Source organism: Saccopteryx bilineata, chromosome 3 (genome assembly GCF_036850765.1).
Source record: "Saccopteryx bilineata isolate mSacBil1 chromosome 3, mSacBil1_pri_phased_curated, whole genome shotgun sequence".
NCBI lineage: Eukaryota > Metazoa > Chordata > Mammalia > Chiroptera > Emballonuridae > Saccopteryx > Saccopteryx bilineata.
The window spans coordinates 116,950,252-116,970,950 of NC_089492.1; the positions used below are offsets into that span (position 1 = coordinate 116,950,252).

General features: G+C 35.4%; 1 protein-coding gene across 2 annotated transcripts in view; it reads left to right on the plus strand.

The window, feature by feature from the left end:
• The window catches only part of PAPOLG (poly(A) polymerase gamma), a 34,268-nt gene extending 14,078 nt beyond the window's left edge, over nt 1-20,190 (plus strand). Inside the window, exons 7-22 of one of the 2 annotated variants that reach the window (XM_066267192.1) lie at nt 1,823-1,934; nt 4,708-4,797; nt 6,833-6,971; nt 8,355-8,427; nt 9,191-9,311; nt 9,687-9,771; nt 10,154-10,207; nt 11,984-12,103; nt 12,518-12,627; nt 14,228-14,349; nt 14,543-14,718; nt 15,492-15,580; nt 15,662-15,882; nt 16,342-16,407; nt 16,586-16,661; nt 18,780-20,190. In XM_066267192.1, coding sequence (XP_066123289.1) covers nt 1,823-1,934; nt 4,708-4,797; nt 6,833-6,971; nt 8,355-8,427; nt 9,191-9,311; nt 9,687-9,771; nt 10,154-10,207; nt 11,984-12,103; nt 12,518-12,627; nt 14,228-14,349; nt 14,543-14,718; nt 15,492-15,580; nt 15,662-15,882; nt 16,342-16,407; nt 16,586-16,661; nt 18,780-18,793 — 1,668 coding nt within the window. In that variant the 3' untranslated portion in view covers nt 18,794-20,190. The remainder of the gene's footprint in view (nt 1-1,822; nt 1,935-4,707; nt 4,798-6,832; nt 6,972-8,354; nt 8,428-9,190; nt 9,312-9,686; nt 9,772-10,153; nt 10,208-11,983; nt 12,104-12,517; nt 12,628-14,227; nt 14,350-14,542; nt 14,719-15,491; nt 15,581-15,661; nt 15,883-16,341; nt 16,408-16,585; nt 16,662-18,779) is intronic. The other variant, XM_066267191.1, reaches the window with a different exon arrangement.
• Nucleotides 20,191-20,699: the final 509 nt, after the last annotated feature.

Here is a 20,699-nt window from a genome sequence, read left to right on the forward strand (position 1 = left end):
GGTAGTTTGGTTAAGTTTAGTGTTCTAGATGGAAATAATGGTTCTCAATTTTGAAGGCCTTGCTTGCCTCATTGTCTTTTAGCTTCCATGCTGTGTTGAGAAGTGTAATGCCATTTGATTCCTTTTCTTCTGTATGTGATCTGGTTTGTCTCTTTGGACACTTATATGATTTTTTCCCCCTAGTCTTCACAGTTGTGAAATTCATGATAATATACGTTAGTCTATATCTTTTCATCAGATATGCTAGGTATTCAGTAATCCTCTTTAAATTTAGAAACTTCTGTCCTTCACTTCTTAGAAGTTGTATAGGATTTCACTGAATTTCCTGCCCTTGTTTCCTCTTTTCCTTTCTGGAGTTCCTAATATTCATATGTTGAATCTCCAGGACTGCCCTCCACCCTTTTAATCTTTTCCCTTCCACTACAGGCTCCATCTTTATATTTTCATTCTGCTTTTTGTGGTTTTCTCATCTTTCAAATTTTCTGTTGTTTTCCATTTCTTCTCTCATATTTTTAATTTCTAAGAATACCTTTTTATTCTCTAAATAGTCATTTTTATTTATGTGTGTATTTATTTAGAGCCTCCTGCCCTTATTTCTTGGTTACATTTTTTATCTTTGCCTTCTCAGATCTGCTGAGTCTGTTCCACTTCCCCATCTACTTTCCAGCTTTCATAATTTTTGCTGTTGTCTTTTATTTTTCTTCTTCCCAATGACATATCTTTCAAAACAAAATAAGGCTAAACGAAAACAAAAAATTTTGCTGGTAATTTTAGAGGGGTCAAGAAGGGAGTAAATGTAAATGTGTATTGGATCTGCCATCTTTGTTTAGAAATTCATAAAGTTTTTTTGTTTTTAGAGAGAGACAGAGGGACAGACAGGGAGAGAGATGAGAAGTGTCAACTCATAGTTGTGTCACTTTAGTTCATTGATTTCTTTCTCGTATGTGCCTGGGTGGGGCGCTCCAGTTGAGCCACTGACCCCTTGTTCAAGCCAGTGACCTTGGGCTTCAAGCCAGCGACTATGGGGTCATGCCTATGATCCCACGCTCAAGCTGGTGACCCTGCACTCAAGTTGGTTGAGCCAGCACTCAAGCTGGCAACCTCAGGATTTTGAACCTGGGTTTTCAGCATTCCAAGTCGGACGCTTCATCCACTGTGCTACCACCTGGTCAGGCTTACTCATAAGGTATTAATTTTTTACTGCTTGGCACATATGTAAAAATTAAAATGCTTTCCCTTAATTTTTTTTAAACATATTTTCTGTTAAGAACTTTATTTTTATTTTTATTTTTTTACAGAGACAGAGAGAGAGAGTCAGAGAGAGGGACAGATAGGGACAGACAGGAATGAAGAGAGATGAGAAGCATCAATCATTAGTTTCTCGTTGCGACACCTTAGTTGTTCATTGATTGCTTTCTCATATGTGCCTTGACCATGGGGCTTCAGCAGACCGAGTAACCCCTTGCTCAAGCCAGCAATCTTGGGTCCAAGCTGGTGAGCTTTGCTCAAACTAGATGAGCCCGCGCTCAAGCTGGTGACCTTGGGGTCTTGAACCTGGGTCCTCCGCATCCCAATCCGACGCTCTATCCACTGCGCCACCGCTTGGTCAGGCGCTTTCCCTTAATTTGAAGGTTTTATTGCCCTTACAGAACTTTTCAGTGATTATCCTGTAAGAGATTGCTTACATAGGCCTTTTGAAGTTTTGGTAGAACTTCCAAAACTAATAATTACAACCTTTTTACTTTTTTGAGGTGGGTAGAGGGGAAGAATGAATGAGAAGGAGGAAAATAATATTTTTCTCTTTTTTTGCATCTTTCCAAAGATTGATCTAGTCTTTGCAAGACTGGCAATACAAACCATATCAGATAATTTAGATCTAAGAGATGACTCTCGACTGAGAAGCCTTGATATAAGGTGTATTCGCAGCCTAAATGGTAAGCTTCTTAAAAGAAATCTCAACTGCCCTCTCTGAAAAAAAAACCAAAAAACAAAAAACAAATGGAGATCTTTTTGCAGAACTGATAATGGGCTTTTTAAGGGATTGGACTAACTCAGTTTAAAACCAATGATGTAATTTTCTTTATACAGGTAATCTAACTACATTTAAGCATCTTTGAAAGAAGTTTGTTTCAGTGTATGTTTGTAGTAATGGTTCTGAAATGTATTGGTCTTAAGACGCCTTTACACTCTAAAAATGTATTGAGGACCCCAAAGATCTTCTGTTTATGTGCATTATACTTAATATTGACCATCAAATATCATCAATATTTTCCATATCAGAAATAAAAACAGAAAACTTTAAAGTTTTTATTGGTTCATTTTAAAATAACAATAGTAAACTCATTATAAGTGAATACAAATACATTTTTGCATTAGCAATGGCTTTTATTAATGTTTACAAATCTTTTTAATATTTTATAGAAGACAGCTAGGTTTTCTTATTATTTTTTAGCGAGAGAGACAGGGACAGACAGGAAGGGAAAGAGATGAGAAGCATCAATTCTTCGTTGCTGCATCTTAGTTGTTCATTGATTGCTTTCTCATATGTTCCTTGATGACTAGAGCAGAGCGAGTGACCCCTTGCTGAAACCAGCGACCCCACATTCAAGCTGGTGAGCTGGCGCCCAAGCCAGCTACTTCGGGACTTCAAACTTGGGTCCTCAGCATCCCAGGCCAATGCTCTGTTCACTGTGCCTCCACCGTTTTGATTGAAGTGTAGGAAGAGAATCTAACCTCTTAAAGACATGTTATTGGAATAGGGAGAAGTCTTTTAATAGCCACTTCAGATAATTGTGTATATTCTATGATATTATACCCAAACTTGACCAGTGATAACTTTTTTCCCTTTCCCACAGCTTTATTGAGGTCTGATCACGTACCATAGGATTCATCCTAAGAGATTACAATTTAGTAATCTTTAGTATATTCAGAGTTGTACAAAGCAGTTCAATTCTGTAACATTTTTATCAACTCCAAAAGAACCGTCAATTTATTTGCAGTCATTCCCCTTTCCAAACCCAGTCCCAAGCAACCACTAATATACTTTCTATAGATTTGCCTTTTCTGGACATTTCGTATAAATGAGATTATACAATATGTGGTCTTTTGTGTCTGGCTTTTTTTCTCTTAGCATAATGTTTGTAAAGTTTATCTTCATTTGTAGCATATAGCAGTAGCTTATTCCTTTTTATTGCTGAGTAAAAGTGATCTTTTTTTAAGGGTTAGTTAAAATATTGAATCTAAAACCATATAACTTAGCTTTTTGTACTCTGTTTCATTAAAAAATCCATTGGTCTGTCTTGTTCTTTGACTGGATCTTTACCCATGCATGATTTTGTACTGTCATTCCTTGATCATTTAGAAAATACTGGTTCACAGAGTTATTTGGCTCATCTCAATATTAATTTACATTTCATTATAAAATATCAAAGAAAATCACATTCATTAATATTATCATCAAGCTCCTCAGAAAAGTCTTTATTGCAGAGCTGTCAAATCTCACAGTAGCACGTGCTAGTTGTCCAAAATTTTAATTTCTACTTAGAAGCTCAAATTTTAATATTGGCAATAAATTTTGTCATTTGTTTTCCTAGATGGGAGGCTCACTTTGTTCTGTTTACAGGAAATAATCTGCTAAATACCCAAGTATTACTAACCATAGTTTGTCAATCATTATTTCAAGTAAAATGGATTCCTTGAAAAAACAGGTTGTTCAGCTTACCTCAGACATGTTCCACACAGGTTCCTTTTCTACTAACTATCATATATTATACAAATGCCTGGCAGTAAATATATATTGTGTGCTTACTACAGTGTTGCCACAGCTTTGATTCACTGCTAAGGTATCAGCAGTTTTACCACTCTTGCACCATCAGTGCAAATGTTAACACAGTAAAACAGGCAAATAAGCCTTAGTGTAATAATAAAAATAGACTTGACCTAACAGATTCCCAGGAATCCGCAGGCTATACTTTGAGAACCACTGGTTTACAGTATCTTTTGTTTAACTGAATTGTGTTTTGTTGTACTTGCAGAGCACAATAGTAAATCACAATGTGGATAAGGTTTGCATTAAAATAATAACAGTTTTATAACTTGGGGGCATTTGATTAGCAGTAAAGTCAAATGTGGAAGAAAGCTAAAAAGAGAGTCCGACCCATCTTTTATTTTAGTAGTGGGTTGATTTACCTGTATGCTTTTGAATTATTCAAAAGCAAAGTGATTTTTCATACATAAGTGCTAAATTTCAAAGACAGAGAAAATAAACCCTCACATTTTATTTTATTTTATTTATTTATTTAGAGACAGAGAGAGGGATAGATAGGGACAGACAGACAAACGCAGAGAGGTGAGAAGCATCAATCATCAGTTTTTCATTGTGACACCTTAGTTGTTCATTGATTGCTATCTCATATGTGCTTTGACCGCGGGCCTTAAGCAGACTGAGTAACCCCTTGCTCAAGCCAGCACGACCTTGGGCTCAAGCTGGTGAGCTTTGCTCAAACCAGATGAGCTGGGCTCAAGCTGGTGACCTCAGGGTCTCGAACCTGGGTTTTCCACATCCCAGTTCGATGCTCTATCCTCTGCGCCACTGCCTGGTCAGGCCCCTCACATTTTTTTAGCATTTGAGGGTCTGGAAGTTAGAAGGGCATTTGAATTTATTAGGTTTTGTTGCATAATGAAAAATGAATGCTTTATCTTTTTCAGGATGTCGAGTTACTGATGAAATTTTGCATTTAGTGCCAAATAAAGAAACTTTTAGACTCACCCTAAGAGCAGTCAAGTTATGGGCAAAACGTAAGTATCCCAACTCTTTTATTTTATGTTTGCATTATAAAATTATAATTTTCAGTTGCTAATGGTAGAAGCATACATGAAAATTTCTGAGCCTATGATATTGGAGAATTGAGGTCCAGTAAGTTTGGAGAAGCTGTTTCTTTTTCAGGTGCAGTGGTTATGGTGCTATTGCTATAATGTGTGACTACCTCCTTCTGCCTTGGGTGAAAACTGAAAAGCCCCTGACTTTCCATCTAAAGTTTTAGCCACGCAGGCAGAATGAGTTAGGACTTGGAATGAAACCCTCACTGGTCTTTAAGCTCTCTATGGGCAGGACCATCTTCCTTAACTTTGTCTCCCTATCTCCAACCAAGTGCATAGTAGGTATTCAATAAATGTCTTAAATGAGGAGCCTATAATGATAGTTTTAACTTGTTTTTATATTATAACACTTCTAATAAAACCTGGAACTGTACTAGTTTATAAGTGTAGGATATGGTTGATCAAAGGACCAATCCTGAGCTGGCACCACACATTTTATATTATTTGTAACTACATTTAATTAGTGCTATACTTCTGGCAGTGAGTTTTACATAGTCTAAAACATTGTTCTCCAAACTTTCTGTGGTGATGGAAATATTTCCTCTCTATGCTATTCAGTACAGTAACCATGTGGCTACCAAGCCTTTGAAACGTGCAAGTAAGAAACTGAATTTTAAAATTAAACAGTATCTAAAAGAAGTGAAGAGATATGTTCACACAAAAACTTATGCAGAAATGCTCATAGCATTATTCATAATAGTCAAAAAGTATGAACAACCATATGTTCATAAACTGATAAACAGAAAGTGGTATAACCATAACATGGAGTATTATTTGGCAATTTAAAAAATGAAATATTGATATATGTTACAACATATATTAACATTGCAACCATTATGTTGAGTCAAAAAGGACCACGTATTGTACAATTCCATTTATGTGATATGTCCAGAATAGGCAAATCTATAGAGACAAAAAGTAGATTATAGGTTGCCTAGATCTGGGAGAATTGGCTGGGACACTAGAGGGGTGTGACTGTTAAAGGTTTCTTTTGGGGGTGATAAAAAATGTTGCAGAATTGATTATAGTGATGGTTATACAACTCTGAAGAATATGTTAAAAGCCATTAAATTTTATACTTTTAAATGGATGATTTTTAGCCATATTGTAACTTGTGGCCACCATCATTTTAGATAGTGCACATTTAAAAAGACTTAAGCAAGTAGAATTTGTCCTTTGGCTTAGTTATCTTGTATAGTCAGGATAAAGTAATTGGCAGTGAAAGGATACTGCAATTTGTCTTTCTTACAGATTAAATTAAATACCATGTTTTATTAATTCTTGATACATGTTTTTCAAATTTAACATCTGAAATTGATATTTTGTATTTTTATCTTGCTTGCTTAATGAGATATAAAATCATGCTACATTATATAAATTAAGGGATCTTAGGTTTGATGAAATATGGTAATGCTTTTTTAGATTGTTATAAGAAACAATCGTGAGAAATGAGTAATATCAGTGGTGTGCTATCCTAGTGGAAAAGTATCCAAATTATACAAAATACTGAAATTAGTCCCCAAGTTTACACTTGATTTTAAAATGTCCATCAATATGATTACTAATGAAATGTTTATTCTTCTCTATTTGTAGACCCACCAGATATTTTGCCTCCTTCTTTTTATTTCTTTCTCAACTGTAAATATTGAAATGTGGGAGATTCCAGTATTATATCAGTGGACCCCAGTGGGCAGTCAGAACTAAGGCAGAGAACAGGGGGTGACAGTATTGGAGAGCAAAATAGTGGGAGTGGGGGTAAGGTGAGCAGCTTATGGTTTACTAATAAGACCATGGGCCTCGCATTGAAGGTCTGCTTGTTGATTTTAGTGCTTCTATAGGGGAAGAGAGTTCTAAGTAACAAACAGTCTTAGGAAGGAAGGAATTCTGTTCTTTATGGTTGAATGACATGTATAGTAGGTCCTAAGAATAATTAACAAATATATTAATTTTATAGGACGTGGTATTTATTCCAACATGCTTGGATTCCTTGGTGGTGTCTCTTGGGCAATGCTGGTTGCAAGAACTTGCCAATTATATCCAAATGCAGCAGCTTCTACTTTAGTTCATAAGTTCTTTTTAGTTTTTTCCAAGTGGTAAGTATTCATATGCATACTTTTCACTATTTACTAACCTCTCTATATATATAAATTTGTTTGGAAATTTAAGAGCTATGCACAGACATCTGCTGTCTTACATTTTGTGTGTGTGTGTGTGTGTGTGTGTGTGTGTGTGTGTGTGTGTGACAGAGAAAGGGACAGATAGGGACAGACAGACAGGAAGGGGGAGAGATGAGACACATCAATTCTTTGTTGCGGCTCCTTAGTCTCCTTAGTTGTTCAATGATTGCTTTCTCATATGTGCCTTGATTTGAGGGCTACAGCAGACCGAGTGACCCCTTGCTCGAGCCAGCAACCTTGGGTCCAAGCTGGTAAGCCTTGCTCAAACAAGATGAGCTCGCGCTCAAGCCAGCAACCTTGGGTCCAAGCTGATAAGCCTTGCTCAAACAAGATGAGCTCGTGCTCAAGCCAGCAACCTTGGGGTCTTGAACCTGGGTCCTTCTGCATCCCAGCACGACATATCCACTGCACCACCACCTAGTCAGGCTTACATTTCTTTTTTAAGCTAAAAGTTTAAAAACATCAAATTTGAGACAATGGTGGGATACCACATGATGCTTTCCAGGGGTTTGTGAACATGCACCTTTAGCTTGAGGGTGGTCACAATACTAGCTTTGTAGAGGTTGTTTAAAATTTCGTATGTAAAATAGAGATGATGATCAGAGCTACTGCATAGATTTGTTAGGAGTATTTTTAGTAAATATTAGCTGTTACTGTTATTATCAGAGCTAAATCCATGAAAGTAAATGAGAAGAAAGGGGAAAATTCAGATTTAAATTAGATACAGGCAATGAGGAGAGCAGTATTGGTCCTTTTTAGACAACACTGCTTTAAAATAAGCAGCTTTTTCCTTTGTGTACTTTCTTACCTTTCCCATATTTTATTTTATTTTTTTATTTATTTTTTACAGAGACAGTGAGTCAGAGAGAGGGATAGACAGGGACAGACAGACAGGGATGGAGAAAGATGAGAAGCATCAATCATTAGTTCTTCATTGCGCGTTGCAACACCTTAGTTGTTCATTGATTGCTTTCTCATATGTGCCTTGACTGCGGGCCTTCAGCAGACCGAGTAACCCCTTACTTGAGCCAGCGATCTTGGGTCCAAGCTGGTGAGCTTTGCTCAAACCAGATGAGTCTGCACTCAAGCTGGTGACCTCAGGGTCTCGAACCTGGGTCCTTCCACATCCCAGTCCGACGCTCTATCCACTGCGCCACCTCCTGGTCAGGCTCCCATATTTTAATACCAAATATCCAAAACATTTGCTGTATAAAAGTTGGAACAAAATCTAATCATTTTAACATTTCATCTAGTTGCTGAATGAGGTCCTATGTGAGTTAATTTTCTTATTCATGTTAGGGAATGGCCAAATCCTGTGCTGCTGAAGCAACCAGAAGAAAGCAGTTTGAATTTGCCTGTTTGGGATCCTCGGGTATGTGACTAATTATAGAATTTTATTAAATCTTTTATGAAAAGAATGATTCTTTGAATTGTAATCTAATGATAATTCCTCTGTGCCTGCTTATCTTCCTTCTGTATAACTATAGTTCTTTTCCTTCCTCTGCTGTGTTTTTTGGAGCAGATAATGTGTCTCTCCAATGATAATCCAAATGTTATATCATTAAAAATCATCCATATGATACTAGGTAAGTGGGTGTATCAACCAAAATATCATAATCTGTTGTTTAAAATTGTCTTATAATAGTTTCTAATAATAAGGAACTGAAGTTTATAAAGATTTGCTTTGTAGTCAATTTAAAGCAGATCCATGGTTCCAAGATAGCGTAACTCTTACTCACCTTGCATTTTAATTTGCCTTTAGAATGGGTACTCATTTCTCTGAGTATACTAGGGAAAGTCACCCACTGAGTAGGTGCCAAAAGAGGATTGAGAACCATGGGACCAGATAGTGTATTTTGCAGCTATGATACTGTATTTCTTTGTTCTAATATACCATTGTTTATGTGATGTACCATTAATTTAACAGCTTTTCAGGAGAAAAATAAACTTCTACAGTTTCCTTTGACAGTCACATCTGACTTCAGAAATGTAGTGAAGGAGGGAAACTGTACTCTTTAGAATCGAGGAACTATAGTATTAAATTTATATTTCATATTCTTCAGACTTTTGGGGAAATGCAGTGAGGACAACTGAAATAGGAGAATAGATCAATTATTCTGCTTCTAATTTCACAGGTAAATCCATCAGATAGGTACCATCTCATGCCCATAATCACCCCTGCCTACCCACAACAGAATTCTACGTATAATGTGTCCACATCAACTCGAACAGTAATGGTAGAAGAATTTAAACAAGGTAAACCTGTTGGCTATATTGCCCTTTACATATTTCCACAAGTTTTTGGTTGACAACAATTTTATTCTGCAGTTGTGCCTGCTGTTTCTTAAAATTCTTTCAAATATATATTTATTCTTTCAGTTAACTGATTTTCCAAAATATATGATAATAGTAACGCCAAATGGAGCCAGCCCAATCTGGTTGAAATTGATTTTTGTGGTCTGAGAAAGAACATAATAAATTTAACTTTTTTTTTTTTTTTTTAACTCAGGAATTTGGTGGGATTAGAGGTTTGGGAGTAGGGCAAAACAGTAACACAGGAGCTGTTAATATGATGGTCAGTGTTCAAAATCAGTCAGTTTTTCAGTCTCTTTTTTTTCTCTTTAAACTTAGGTCTCACAGTCACAGGTGAAATTCTTCAAGGGAAATCAGACTGGTCCAAACTACTTGAGCCACCAAATTTTTTTCAAAAGTATAGGTATATGAAATTTTCCATTTTGTGTGTTTGTGTAAAAAAGAATGTTAAACTTAAGAGTTAATGTGTGATAGGTGACAATTGTCACATATTTCAGATAAGGTAGAGAATAAGTTAACAGATATCCTAAGTGTTGAGAGTTTCTATATTGTAGTAGTATATAACCCAGTGTTATTAGAGTTTTGGGTTTTGTTTTTAGTGTTTTAATTGCAGGGTCTGGAATTAATTTTGTAAAAATCAGAGCATGTTTTGATTTTCATAAGCTGTATGCCTGCCTTAGCTCTTTTGTTCATTGAGAGAGAGAAGGAAAAAGTAATGATGGAAAAGCAGACACTAACAATATTTATGGCTTTTTTTCCTGATTATTGCTGAAAATTCTTCATAGGCATTATATAGTACTGACTGCCAGTGCATCAACAGAAGAAAACCATCTAGAGTGGTAAGACTCATATGTCATGTTCTCTACCTACTATAGTGTGATAACATATTTATCGTATGCTTCACTATTTATAAAATACTACCTCTGTTTTCAGAATTATTAAATCTTACTGATGATTGTTAGATATGACCATAGAGCATCATGTTTAAGAAATTTCATCAAATTAATGTTTCAGAATCAAGTGACACAAGATAATGATATATGTACAGATCTTTGTCTTTTGTTGCTTCTCAAAGTCAGTTAAAGCAAAATTGTAAGGCAGCTTAAATGATTCTGATAGCTTCTTACTGAGTTTTCTGTCATCATGTTTTCCCCATCAAAACTAGAAGTAAGGGCCTGACCTGTGGTGGCGCAGTGGGATAAAGCGTCAACCTGGAAGTGCTGAGGTCGCCGGTTCGAAACCCTGGGCTTGCCTGGTCAAGGCACATATGGGAGTTGATGCTTCTAGCTCCTCCCCCCCTTCTCTCTCTCTGTCTCTCCTCTCTCTCTGTCTCTCCCTCTCGTCTCTAAAATGAATAAAAAAATAATAATAAAAAAAACTAGAAGTAAGAGACATTTTATATACACACATTATTTTAATTTAGGAGATGGTGGCATGAAAAGTTACAAAATTTTAAACTTCCGTCAACAGAGAGGAGGTATTGTGGTCAAGGAGCAGTGTATGCCTTGTAGGGTATCTAAATACATCTCCTCTGCCTTTACTCTAGTGTTTGGACACCCACAGCTCCATCAGGCAGAAGCTGTTAGGCCATCAGAGAGGATGGTGCTTTCCTCAGGTCTTACAACTGAAAAAGGAGAACAGAACAGTACTCTCTTATTTTTGCTTCAAGAGTTTAATGCTTACAGTATTTCACTGATAATAAAAAGGACCCTGAAAAGAACCTTTCACTAAAACAGAGGCTCAGGGATCAGGAAATTACGGTTTGGGCCAAATCCAATCTGCTACCTGTTTTTATAAATAGTTTTATTGGAACATAGCCAAACCCACTGATTATGTATTATTGTCCGTGGCTACTTTCCTGCAGAGTTGAACAGTTGCAACAGAAACAGAATGGTCCACCAAGCCTAAAACATTTATTATCTGGCCTTTTACAGAGAAAGTTTGCCAGTCTCTCATTTAGATTATCCTGAGAAATAATTCAATGTTTTGTGTATTTGCTGTTGAAGCACACACAGTTATAGTGTGTAAGCTTTGCCAGTGTTTAATGTAAAAATGTTCTTGTAGTTATTCTTTCTAATTTATAAAATCATTAAGTTAATAGAATAGCTGACAGTCACATTTCTTAAATGAAGAAAAGTGGCAGAAATCTGATGAGACTTGATATTTTAGTGATATCTAATTTAATTTCAATAAATTTTTAAATGCAATATTTAGTATCAATTTTGTGAACATCAGAGCTTGTGTATTTTATAAATTAAATGTCACTTATTAGCTTTTTGGGTAACATTGGTTACACATATCTTAGCCTTAGAGTTTAGACATAAAATTTGAAAGTGGAAAAAGATTTAGAAACAGATTAATCATGCTCAAATCATGACTATTTTATGGTCTTTACAGACAGTTATTTTAGATCAGGAATGCATTAAATAGATCAGTTTTTCTTTTAAAAGAAGGGGGAAAATTCATTAAGTAACTTTTTTTGAAAATTCATTATTTTAAAGAGTCACTAATGTTGAACTGAACTTTTTAAATGAATATGTATAACTGAGATGCTGCTTGGTTTACTTGGATATAGTTTCCAAATTTAATATGGAAAAATCTCTATTTTATTTTAGGGTTGGATTAGTAGAATCTAAAATCCGTGTACTTGTTGGAAACTTGGAACGGAATGAATTTATCACTCTTGCGCATGTAAATCCCCAGTCATTCCCAGGAAATAAGGAACATTATAAAGAGTAAGTTAATTATTTTTTAATATTATATTTCTTAAATAATGTTAATGGATGCATTAAAATTAGTTATGAGACTGTTTAACAAGCATTGATGGAGGATGTTAAGTTATATATATAAGGAGTCATGCATTAAACAAAGTACTTGTTATGTTGGTAGCCCACAGACCCTAGCAAAAACTCCATCACAATATTTGGAGCATCTTTTAGTATATATTCAGTAAGTCATTTTCAAAGGCCTTTAATCCTTTTTATGACAACATAGTATAACTTACTGATGTTCTTGGTGTCGGTTTTAAGAATTTGACCAAACCATTAAAATTTGTATTTATGCTTTCATAACAACCAAGTTTTAATTACCAAATAGCATCTGTAAAATTGTAAAAAAATTAATGGAAATTCTTAAATTTTATTTTATAGCAATAATTACATATCTATGTGGTTCCTCGGAATAATTTTTCGGAGAGTAGAAAATGCAGAAAGTGTTAACATAGATTTGACATATGATATACAGTCATTTACTGATACAGGTAAGTCTTTGTCATCATAGAGCTATGGTTCTCAACTTTTGCAGTATTGTCTGCCTATGATCTGGCTGGCTATATTTTTAAAGTTCTACCATTGATTAAGTGAACATGGCACATCCATATTGTGAAAAATCTTTGCTATTAAAGGCATGATGAAACAGTTTCCTACATATATTAATTAGAAAAATTGCAGAACAGTGTGTATAATATGCTACTATTTATATAAGTAAAGAACATGTGTCTGCATGCTAATGAATAGAATGTTTCTGGAAGGATATACAGTTTTGTTTTTTTAAAAAAGCTGACAGAACAGGTTGCTTCTAGGTCAAGGAACCAGGTGTGTTCAGGGTTCAGGGGTGAGGACATTTTACTGAGTACTTGAACTATTTGAGTTCTCTACCATGTGAATATATTACCTGTTTTAAAACAGAAGACTAAAGAAACTGTATAGGTGATTTTTAATGTGCACAAACCAGGGTTTGTAATCAGTCATAAAATGACTTGATTTTTACATTGTTCTTTTTTACATGAAATAAATATCAGTCAATATGGGCTTGCTAAAGGTTTCAGAATCAGTGGAAAGGGTATCTTTCACATTTAGCTCCATAATAACACCTCTCTGGAATATCTCAATATTATCTTATAAATTTGGAGCTGTCTTAATCTGGATTTGACTCAGAATCTGAGATTTTTAAATTCTTTTGAACTTGCCCTCATGTTTATCATGAAAGTACAGATTCCTGTGCTACTGAATCACACTCTGGGAGTAGAGCCAGAGAATCTGCAAATTGAACAAGCATTCCTGGTAATTCTTTTATCAGCAATCTGGAATGAAAACATATATGTTTTTCATTCTAATTTGGGCTCAGTTTTCAAAACAGTAGGTATGGAAACTAGTATATATAATACTTATAAAATGTTCTACAGGAAGAGCTGAGACTCTAAGAGATTAAATAATTTACCACATTTCATAGTAGTTACTGTACAAAAGAAGCTTTCCATCCCATTTTAAGTAGACATACAATCTAATTGGTTATTCACAATTAACATACACTATATAATTTATGTGGTAGTTAATAAAACTGTTTATAAGATATGAAAAGCACTAGGCTGGGATTCTAGAGCTGTGTGTAGTCTGATCCTGGCAAAAACATTCAAAGCTTTTGAGCTTCATTTTCCTACCTGTACAATAGAATGTACTTCTAGATGGTTTCTGACATTTGACATTCTATGATTGGGGTAGTAAAAGAAACTTGATGAAGGGGGAGGGCTTGAATTGCATCTTGGATATTTGGTATAAGGATTAGCCTAGACTTGGGCAAATATGAGATTTCCTTTTAGAGAAATAGCAGAAAACAAGATTTGGATAAACCTTTTTTACATACATTTATATTAATGAGATTTGATTATGGGAAGTCTTAGAAATAGGACATGAGAAAACTAGTCAGTTTTTGAATAGGTCTGGTGAAAATGTTTTAAAATATTTGTTCTTTAAGAGGGGGTGTGTGTTTGTGTAGTGATGGGGAGTATGCATTTCAGAAAAAGAAAACAGAGCCCTTGGTTCAGAAAGAAGTTTTCATTTAACATACTGACATTGTTACAGTGTACAGACAGGCAAATAATATAAACATGCTAAAGGAGGGAATGAAAATTGAAGCAACTCATGTTAAAAAGAAACAACTTCATCACTATCTTCCAGCAGAGATTCTGCAAAAGAAGAAAAAGGTGAGTTTGTAATCTTAATCTCCAATATGGTTCCTAAACCTACTGAGAAGAAAGAGGGGCAGTACAGACAATTCAGTCTAAGATCTCACCTTCATTAATCACAAAAGATAACTTGTTTTATAGGTACTTCACTGTTGAAAAGTCATTATTCCCATTTGCTTTTTGAAATCCTAAAAGCTTTTCTTCTTTTCAGCAAAGTCTTTCTGATGTCAATCGAAGTTCAAGTGGACCTCAATCCAAAAGATCATCTCTGGATAGCAGTTGTTTGGATAGCTCCAGAGACACTGATAATGGAACACCTTTTAATTCCCCAATGTCTATAAACAAACCTTCCAAACCTGATATTTCTTCTTCAGGAGAAAAAGAAAGGTCTGTATTTCAAAATTGTCCTTTCAGTCTTCAGTTTGAGGATATTGTGAACTTTTCTATACCTTTGCTAAATACCTTTTTTAATTGTTAAATTATATTATTTTACCAGTTACTAGTCAGTTTGTTTAGAAATACTGGGCCCTGGCCAGTTGGCTCAGTGGTAGAGTGTTAGCCTGGCATGCGAATGTCCCAGGTTCAATTCCCAGTCGGGGCACACAGGAGAAGCACCCATCTGCTTCTCCACCCCCTCCCTCTCACTTCTCTCTCTCTCTCTCTCTCTTTCTTTTTCCTTCCTTTCTTCTCCTCCTGTAGCCATGGCTCAATTGGAACAGGTTGGCCCCAGGCACTGAGATGGCTCCATGGCCTCCTCCTCAGGTGCTGAGAAGTGCTCGGTTGCTGAGCAACAGAGCAATGCCCCAGATGGGCAGAGCATTGCCCCCTAGTGGGCTTGCCGAGTGGATCCCAGTTGGGGTGCATGCAGGAGTCTCTCTGCCTCCCCTCCTCTCACTGAATTTTCTTAAAAAAATTTTTAAATACTGGACAGTTTTTGGACACTATAGGTTTATGAATATGTGGGACTAGATTAGTACACAGAAATGTACATTTTTAAAATTTTTTCTCTTAATTCTCACTGGATCCTCTGCCATTTTTCTCCCCTTTCTAGTTCTTTAATGAAATATTAAAGTAGAAGTACTTGAAAGAAGTGATCCTAGATATTAAAACTATTTTAAATAAGCAAAATTTTATTCACTTAATGATAACACTTTTAACAGGAATAACATTGAGCCTGCTGCTGTAATTGCAGAAAAGCCACCAAGTGTTCCACCAGCTCAGGGACTATCTATTCCAGTCATTGGTGCAAGTAGGTATCTATACTTTTGTTAGTAATGATTCTACCACATTTATATTTAATTACTAAAATCATCTCCTTTTTCCTTTTCAGAAGTTGACTCTGTAGTAAAAGCTGTATCACCCTCCGCTGTGTGCACCATTCCTACTGTAGTAGGACGAAACGTGATTCCTAGGATCACAACACCGCACAGCCCTGTCCAGGGACAACTACATCTAAACGGAATGTCAAATTTAACTAAGAATGTGGTACCCAAAAGATCCCATTCCCCATCTATAGATGGGTCTTCAAAGAGGTTGAAAGATATAGAAAAGGTAAAGTTACAACTTTAGGGGTGATTCAGTAGTTGATTTTTTAAGTTACTTTAAAATGGTACTGAAAAAACTCACAATTCTCCATAGCTATCTCAATGTTCTATTAAGATTTTACTGTTTAAAAAGAATATCCTAACCCTAAAAGAATAATTCTAGTTGTTCATCCTAAATTGAAATTACTAATGTGTCTGAGAACTTGAATGATTAATAAAAGTTTCTCCTTGACTTACACAGAAGTCATTATTGGTAATTAAACAATGTGATCTCCTCTGCCTCCAGTAGAGGGTGGTAAAACTATTCTGTTATAAATGGAATTGCTTTAACCAAAAGATCACACAAATAAATTCTCTTCTGTAATTAACCTGTTTATAAGTAGTTTTGATGATAGTTTCTCAGTTTATATAGACTTCATGTTTTTTGTAGGTAATAATGGCAATAATTTTAATGTTTATATTTTAGTTTATTCGACTTGAATCAAAGTTTAAGGAATCTCGTGCTGCAGAAAACAGAAAAAGAAAACCAGTGGTAAATATATTAATAGTGTGCTTCAAAATACTTAACTTTCAGTGAGTCGTGTGTCTGGAAAAGTACTATATTTGAAAATGGGTCAGATCTGTCTTGTCAAGATGGTATATTTTATTTCATGTAGAAATAAGCATTTGCATATAGGAGAGTTTACTCTTGTACGTAATTCTGTTTTTAGGATGCCATTGGGGGAGAATGTATGCCTATTCCAACTATTGATACTTCACGCAAAAAGGTAACAGTCTTATTCAAAGGTAATATACATAGGTTAAAATGCATAGTTAGTGTATAAGAACAAAAGGCTTATTAAGGGCCTAGCACTGGGTAAAGGAAGAGAGTAATAAGATTTTGTCCCTATCCTCAAAGACCAGCAGTATAGTTGAGAGCAAACAAAGTATATGATCCTAAATATATGTACTGTACTGCAAAAGTCTAGGAAAGACAGAATCATTTAAGACTTCATGATTTATTGAGATGTTTAACCTTTGTTCTATATTTATTTTTAAAGAAGCAGTTTAGTGCCCAGCAGAGTAATTTCTTACCAGTGCTTGATAGTATATATCTTTTGTTGTGCACCACTGCTTACTATCAAAATTTAGGTTTAATAGTTAGGAACTATATTTATTAATATTTTGAAGGAGGCTGACCAGTGGTAGTGCAGCGATTAGAGCGTCATCCTGGGACTCGGAAGTCCTAGGTTCAAAACCCCAAGGTCGCCTGTTTGAGTGCAGGCTCATCCAGCTTGAGCACAGGCTCACCAGCTTGATTGTGAGATCATCGATATAGATGCTGGCTTGAGCCCAAAGGTCTCTGGCTTGAGCAAGGGATCACTGGTTCGTCTTGAGCCCCCCAGTCAAGGCACATGAGAAAGCAATTAGTGAACAAATAAAGTGATGCAACTATGAATTAATGAGAAGCATCAGCTTTCACTCCCTTCCCGTTTTTTCCCCTCTCTCTTGCTAAACAATAAATATTTTGAAGGAACCAAGTGTCCTTATTCCCTACTAAGCACCTTAAAACATGAGCCAAAGAGCCCCTAAATCTCAGTTTAAAATTTTACTTTTCAAAGAATGACCATTGAAACTAATAATATAGCATTATTAAGCATAGTAAACTAACTGGTAAATAGGTCCGCCAAACTCAGCCTTGTGTAAATCAGCGAAGCCCCTTCTCTGAGAGTTTATAATGAACAAAGAACAAAATGGCTTATTTTCACACATACTCCCCCCATTAAAGAATAAAATGCTTCTCATCACAATCAACTGTCACCGTGGCAGGTTCCCCAGCATGTATTGGACATTCTAAAGCAAAATAGAAAGTGTCCTCATATTTTCTATTAGTTGTAGAATTTGTGAAGGTTCTTTTAACTTAAGAGTGGGTTATAAAAAGTATGGGTGTATAATTAAAATATGGGTGTAATAATGGAAAAAAGCTTTGAAATGGACATTAAAGTATGAAATCATAAAATGACTTGTCTGGGTCGTACTTTAAAATATTTCATGTATAAAGGTAGGGACATAAAACAAACAAATGTAGCAAAATGTTAATATCTGAGCCTTGGTTGTAACATCTAAGTCTTCATTGTCCTATTTTCTACTTTTATATACAATATGTTAGAAGTTTTTCACATTATTTTGAATGGATGTGGATATCATAGATATTTGTTTAGCCTAGGAAATGTGAGAAAATTAACTCTTGCAGTCACATTTTCACAAGAAGCTAACATTTTGTTTCCATCACACACCATCTGTATTTTAGGTATCTTTGTCTCCCAATTTCTTAGACTTTGCTTTTATTATATAATAATCTTTAGTATTCTCAAAAGCCCTCATATAGATGTCCCGGAATTTAACTATCATTGAAGTTACCTTGCCTGGCTACTAAGTCAGTTTTTCTGAAAACTTAGGTATCTCAGTGTTCTTCATGACTGTATTACAGAAACTAATTGAGGAATGTAACCGCACAGAAAATTTTTCTTTGTAGCACACATTCATTTTACACCTCACACCCCAAAAGTTTCCTGTTTAGTGACCAAGCTCTTCCTATTTCTCTTTACTGTTGACTCTGACTTTGAAGAGGACTGTGTTCTGTATGTATTTCTCAGTCTAGAATTAGTGATTGATTTAACAAAGTCCTCTTTCCTATACATCACACTAGTACTTTCACCCTTTGTTATCCCTCTTTTCACCTCTGACTGTAAGGAAAAGAGAAGCCCCCAGGGTAAGAAATGCCTATGAACATTGGGAGAAAAATTCAACACATATTTGATTGTTTAGGAGCTTAAGGGATTTGGGGAAAAAAACTCAATTTTATGACTGATTTATTAGTTGGGCCTTAGCTTTTCCTTCTTTGTTTCTGTTTCTTTCTAATAGAGACTGCCGAGTAAAGAACTACCAGATTCATCATCTCCGATTCCAGCAAATAATATTCGTGTCATCAAAAATTCCATCCGACTGACCCTTAATCGGTAAAAGCAGTGCCTCCTTATTTAGGTGAATATGCAATCATTAGTAACACAGATGCAGCCACTTTTTTAAAAGTAGAAGTGGCTGTCATACATAAAATAAGGTGAAAGTTACAGTCCCCACCTAACAACCTTGAAGTGGTTTTTGAACTCTCACACTTTGACCTACAGATGCTATAGCATTCTCTCATTGATTGCTACGCACACTTCTCTGAGGATCACCTGCTGTCAGATTGTCATCTGCAATATGATGGCTTTGTGTTGGAGGTTTTACTGCCTTAACTTCTGATGCTTGTCTATTATGGGAACCAGTTCTTAGCTCTTTGGACATGGATAAAACAAGTCCCAAATGCCCCCCTCCCTTTTTTCCTTTTTTTGTTTTTTGTTGTAATCATTGTATAGAATTGAAAAAGTTGAAAACAAAACAAAAAAAATTGTCTTGTAATTTTCCAAATGTTAACACTTTTCCTTTAGCATTGAAACCACTTTGTAAAACCTGAGATAACTGAAAGTGAGGTATCTATTCTGCTTTCCTCGTTTGTATAGATGTACTTATTGTCTCTTCTGTTGATTTAAATTATTTTTTTCTAGATTGGCACATGGAATATTTAAATTTTTATTTTTTTGTGTGCCTTTCTGTCCAAATGTTGCATAGTTACCAGGGAGAATTAATCTAGTGATTACATAAGAGTTGGGCACCATAAGTTCTCTATATTTTGCCTCCCGTGGAGGTCTTCAAAATGCATCTTTATTAAGGATCAAAATAGAACCCAGATACTAAAAGTCAGTGTATGAATGGTGAAATTGTTACATAGCCTGTGTCATACCATTTTTGTTAGCTGGCTGGTATTTTTTACTGAGAAGCAACTCGTTCCAGCCATCAACAATAAGATACCTTTAAGTATGGCAAACTTGTATTTTTGAGGTGTAAAATTAAATTGGCATGATAATTCCTGACCATTACCCCACAAGTTCAAACATTTTCTTCATGGACTAGGCATGCAGAAATAAGCAGTGGATTTTAGTGAAACCTAAAGGCATTTTTGACTGACATTGTTACCAACCATTAATTGGCTCAGGATCTTTGTAATTTTTATTTAACTAGGTGAGTTGTCTTTTTTTACACTGCTTTTTTTCAATGCATTTCGTAATATTTTTTAAGTTTCATGAATGCATGCTCAGTTTATTAAAATCCATAACCATGTAATTCTTGTAATATGTTGATTCAGTGTTTTGTAAATGAAGTTGTATGTATTTTCAGAGTATTTTTGTATGTACTGTAAGATACCATCTTTTCAAAGAGAAAACTTTAAAACATGTACTGTCTCTCTTTAGTCTAATTTTTTAAATATGGATTATGCTTCAATTATTCTTAAAATGAAAACCTACAAATTACAGCCAAGAATGCAGATATATATTACCTTCTTTACCTTTCACTCAGCATTTAGTAGATCCAGTAGGAAAAACACAAAATGGTGCATTTGAATAGTGCTGGGAAAATACTTGGTTGTGTATTTTATAGGACTTAAGGGACACCTTTTAGCCATCAGTGTAATAGCAGTCCATTTTCTCTTCTGAGCCCTTTGCCATTGGTTGAAATACTTGAATTCTTACTGTCAGAGAGCAGTATCCTTCTCCTACCACCCCTGTTTTATGACTGCTGGGTCTCTGAAATGAACACGGCTTAACTTGCACAAAGGAAAATTTATAAGTAAAGAGCAAGGAAAAAATAATGGTGGTTCTATTATTGTTTTTTGCTTGTTTGTTTTTTGTTTTTTTCTGGAAGTGAGAAGTGGTGGGGAGGCAGACAGACTCCCGCATGAGCCCA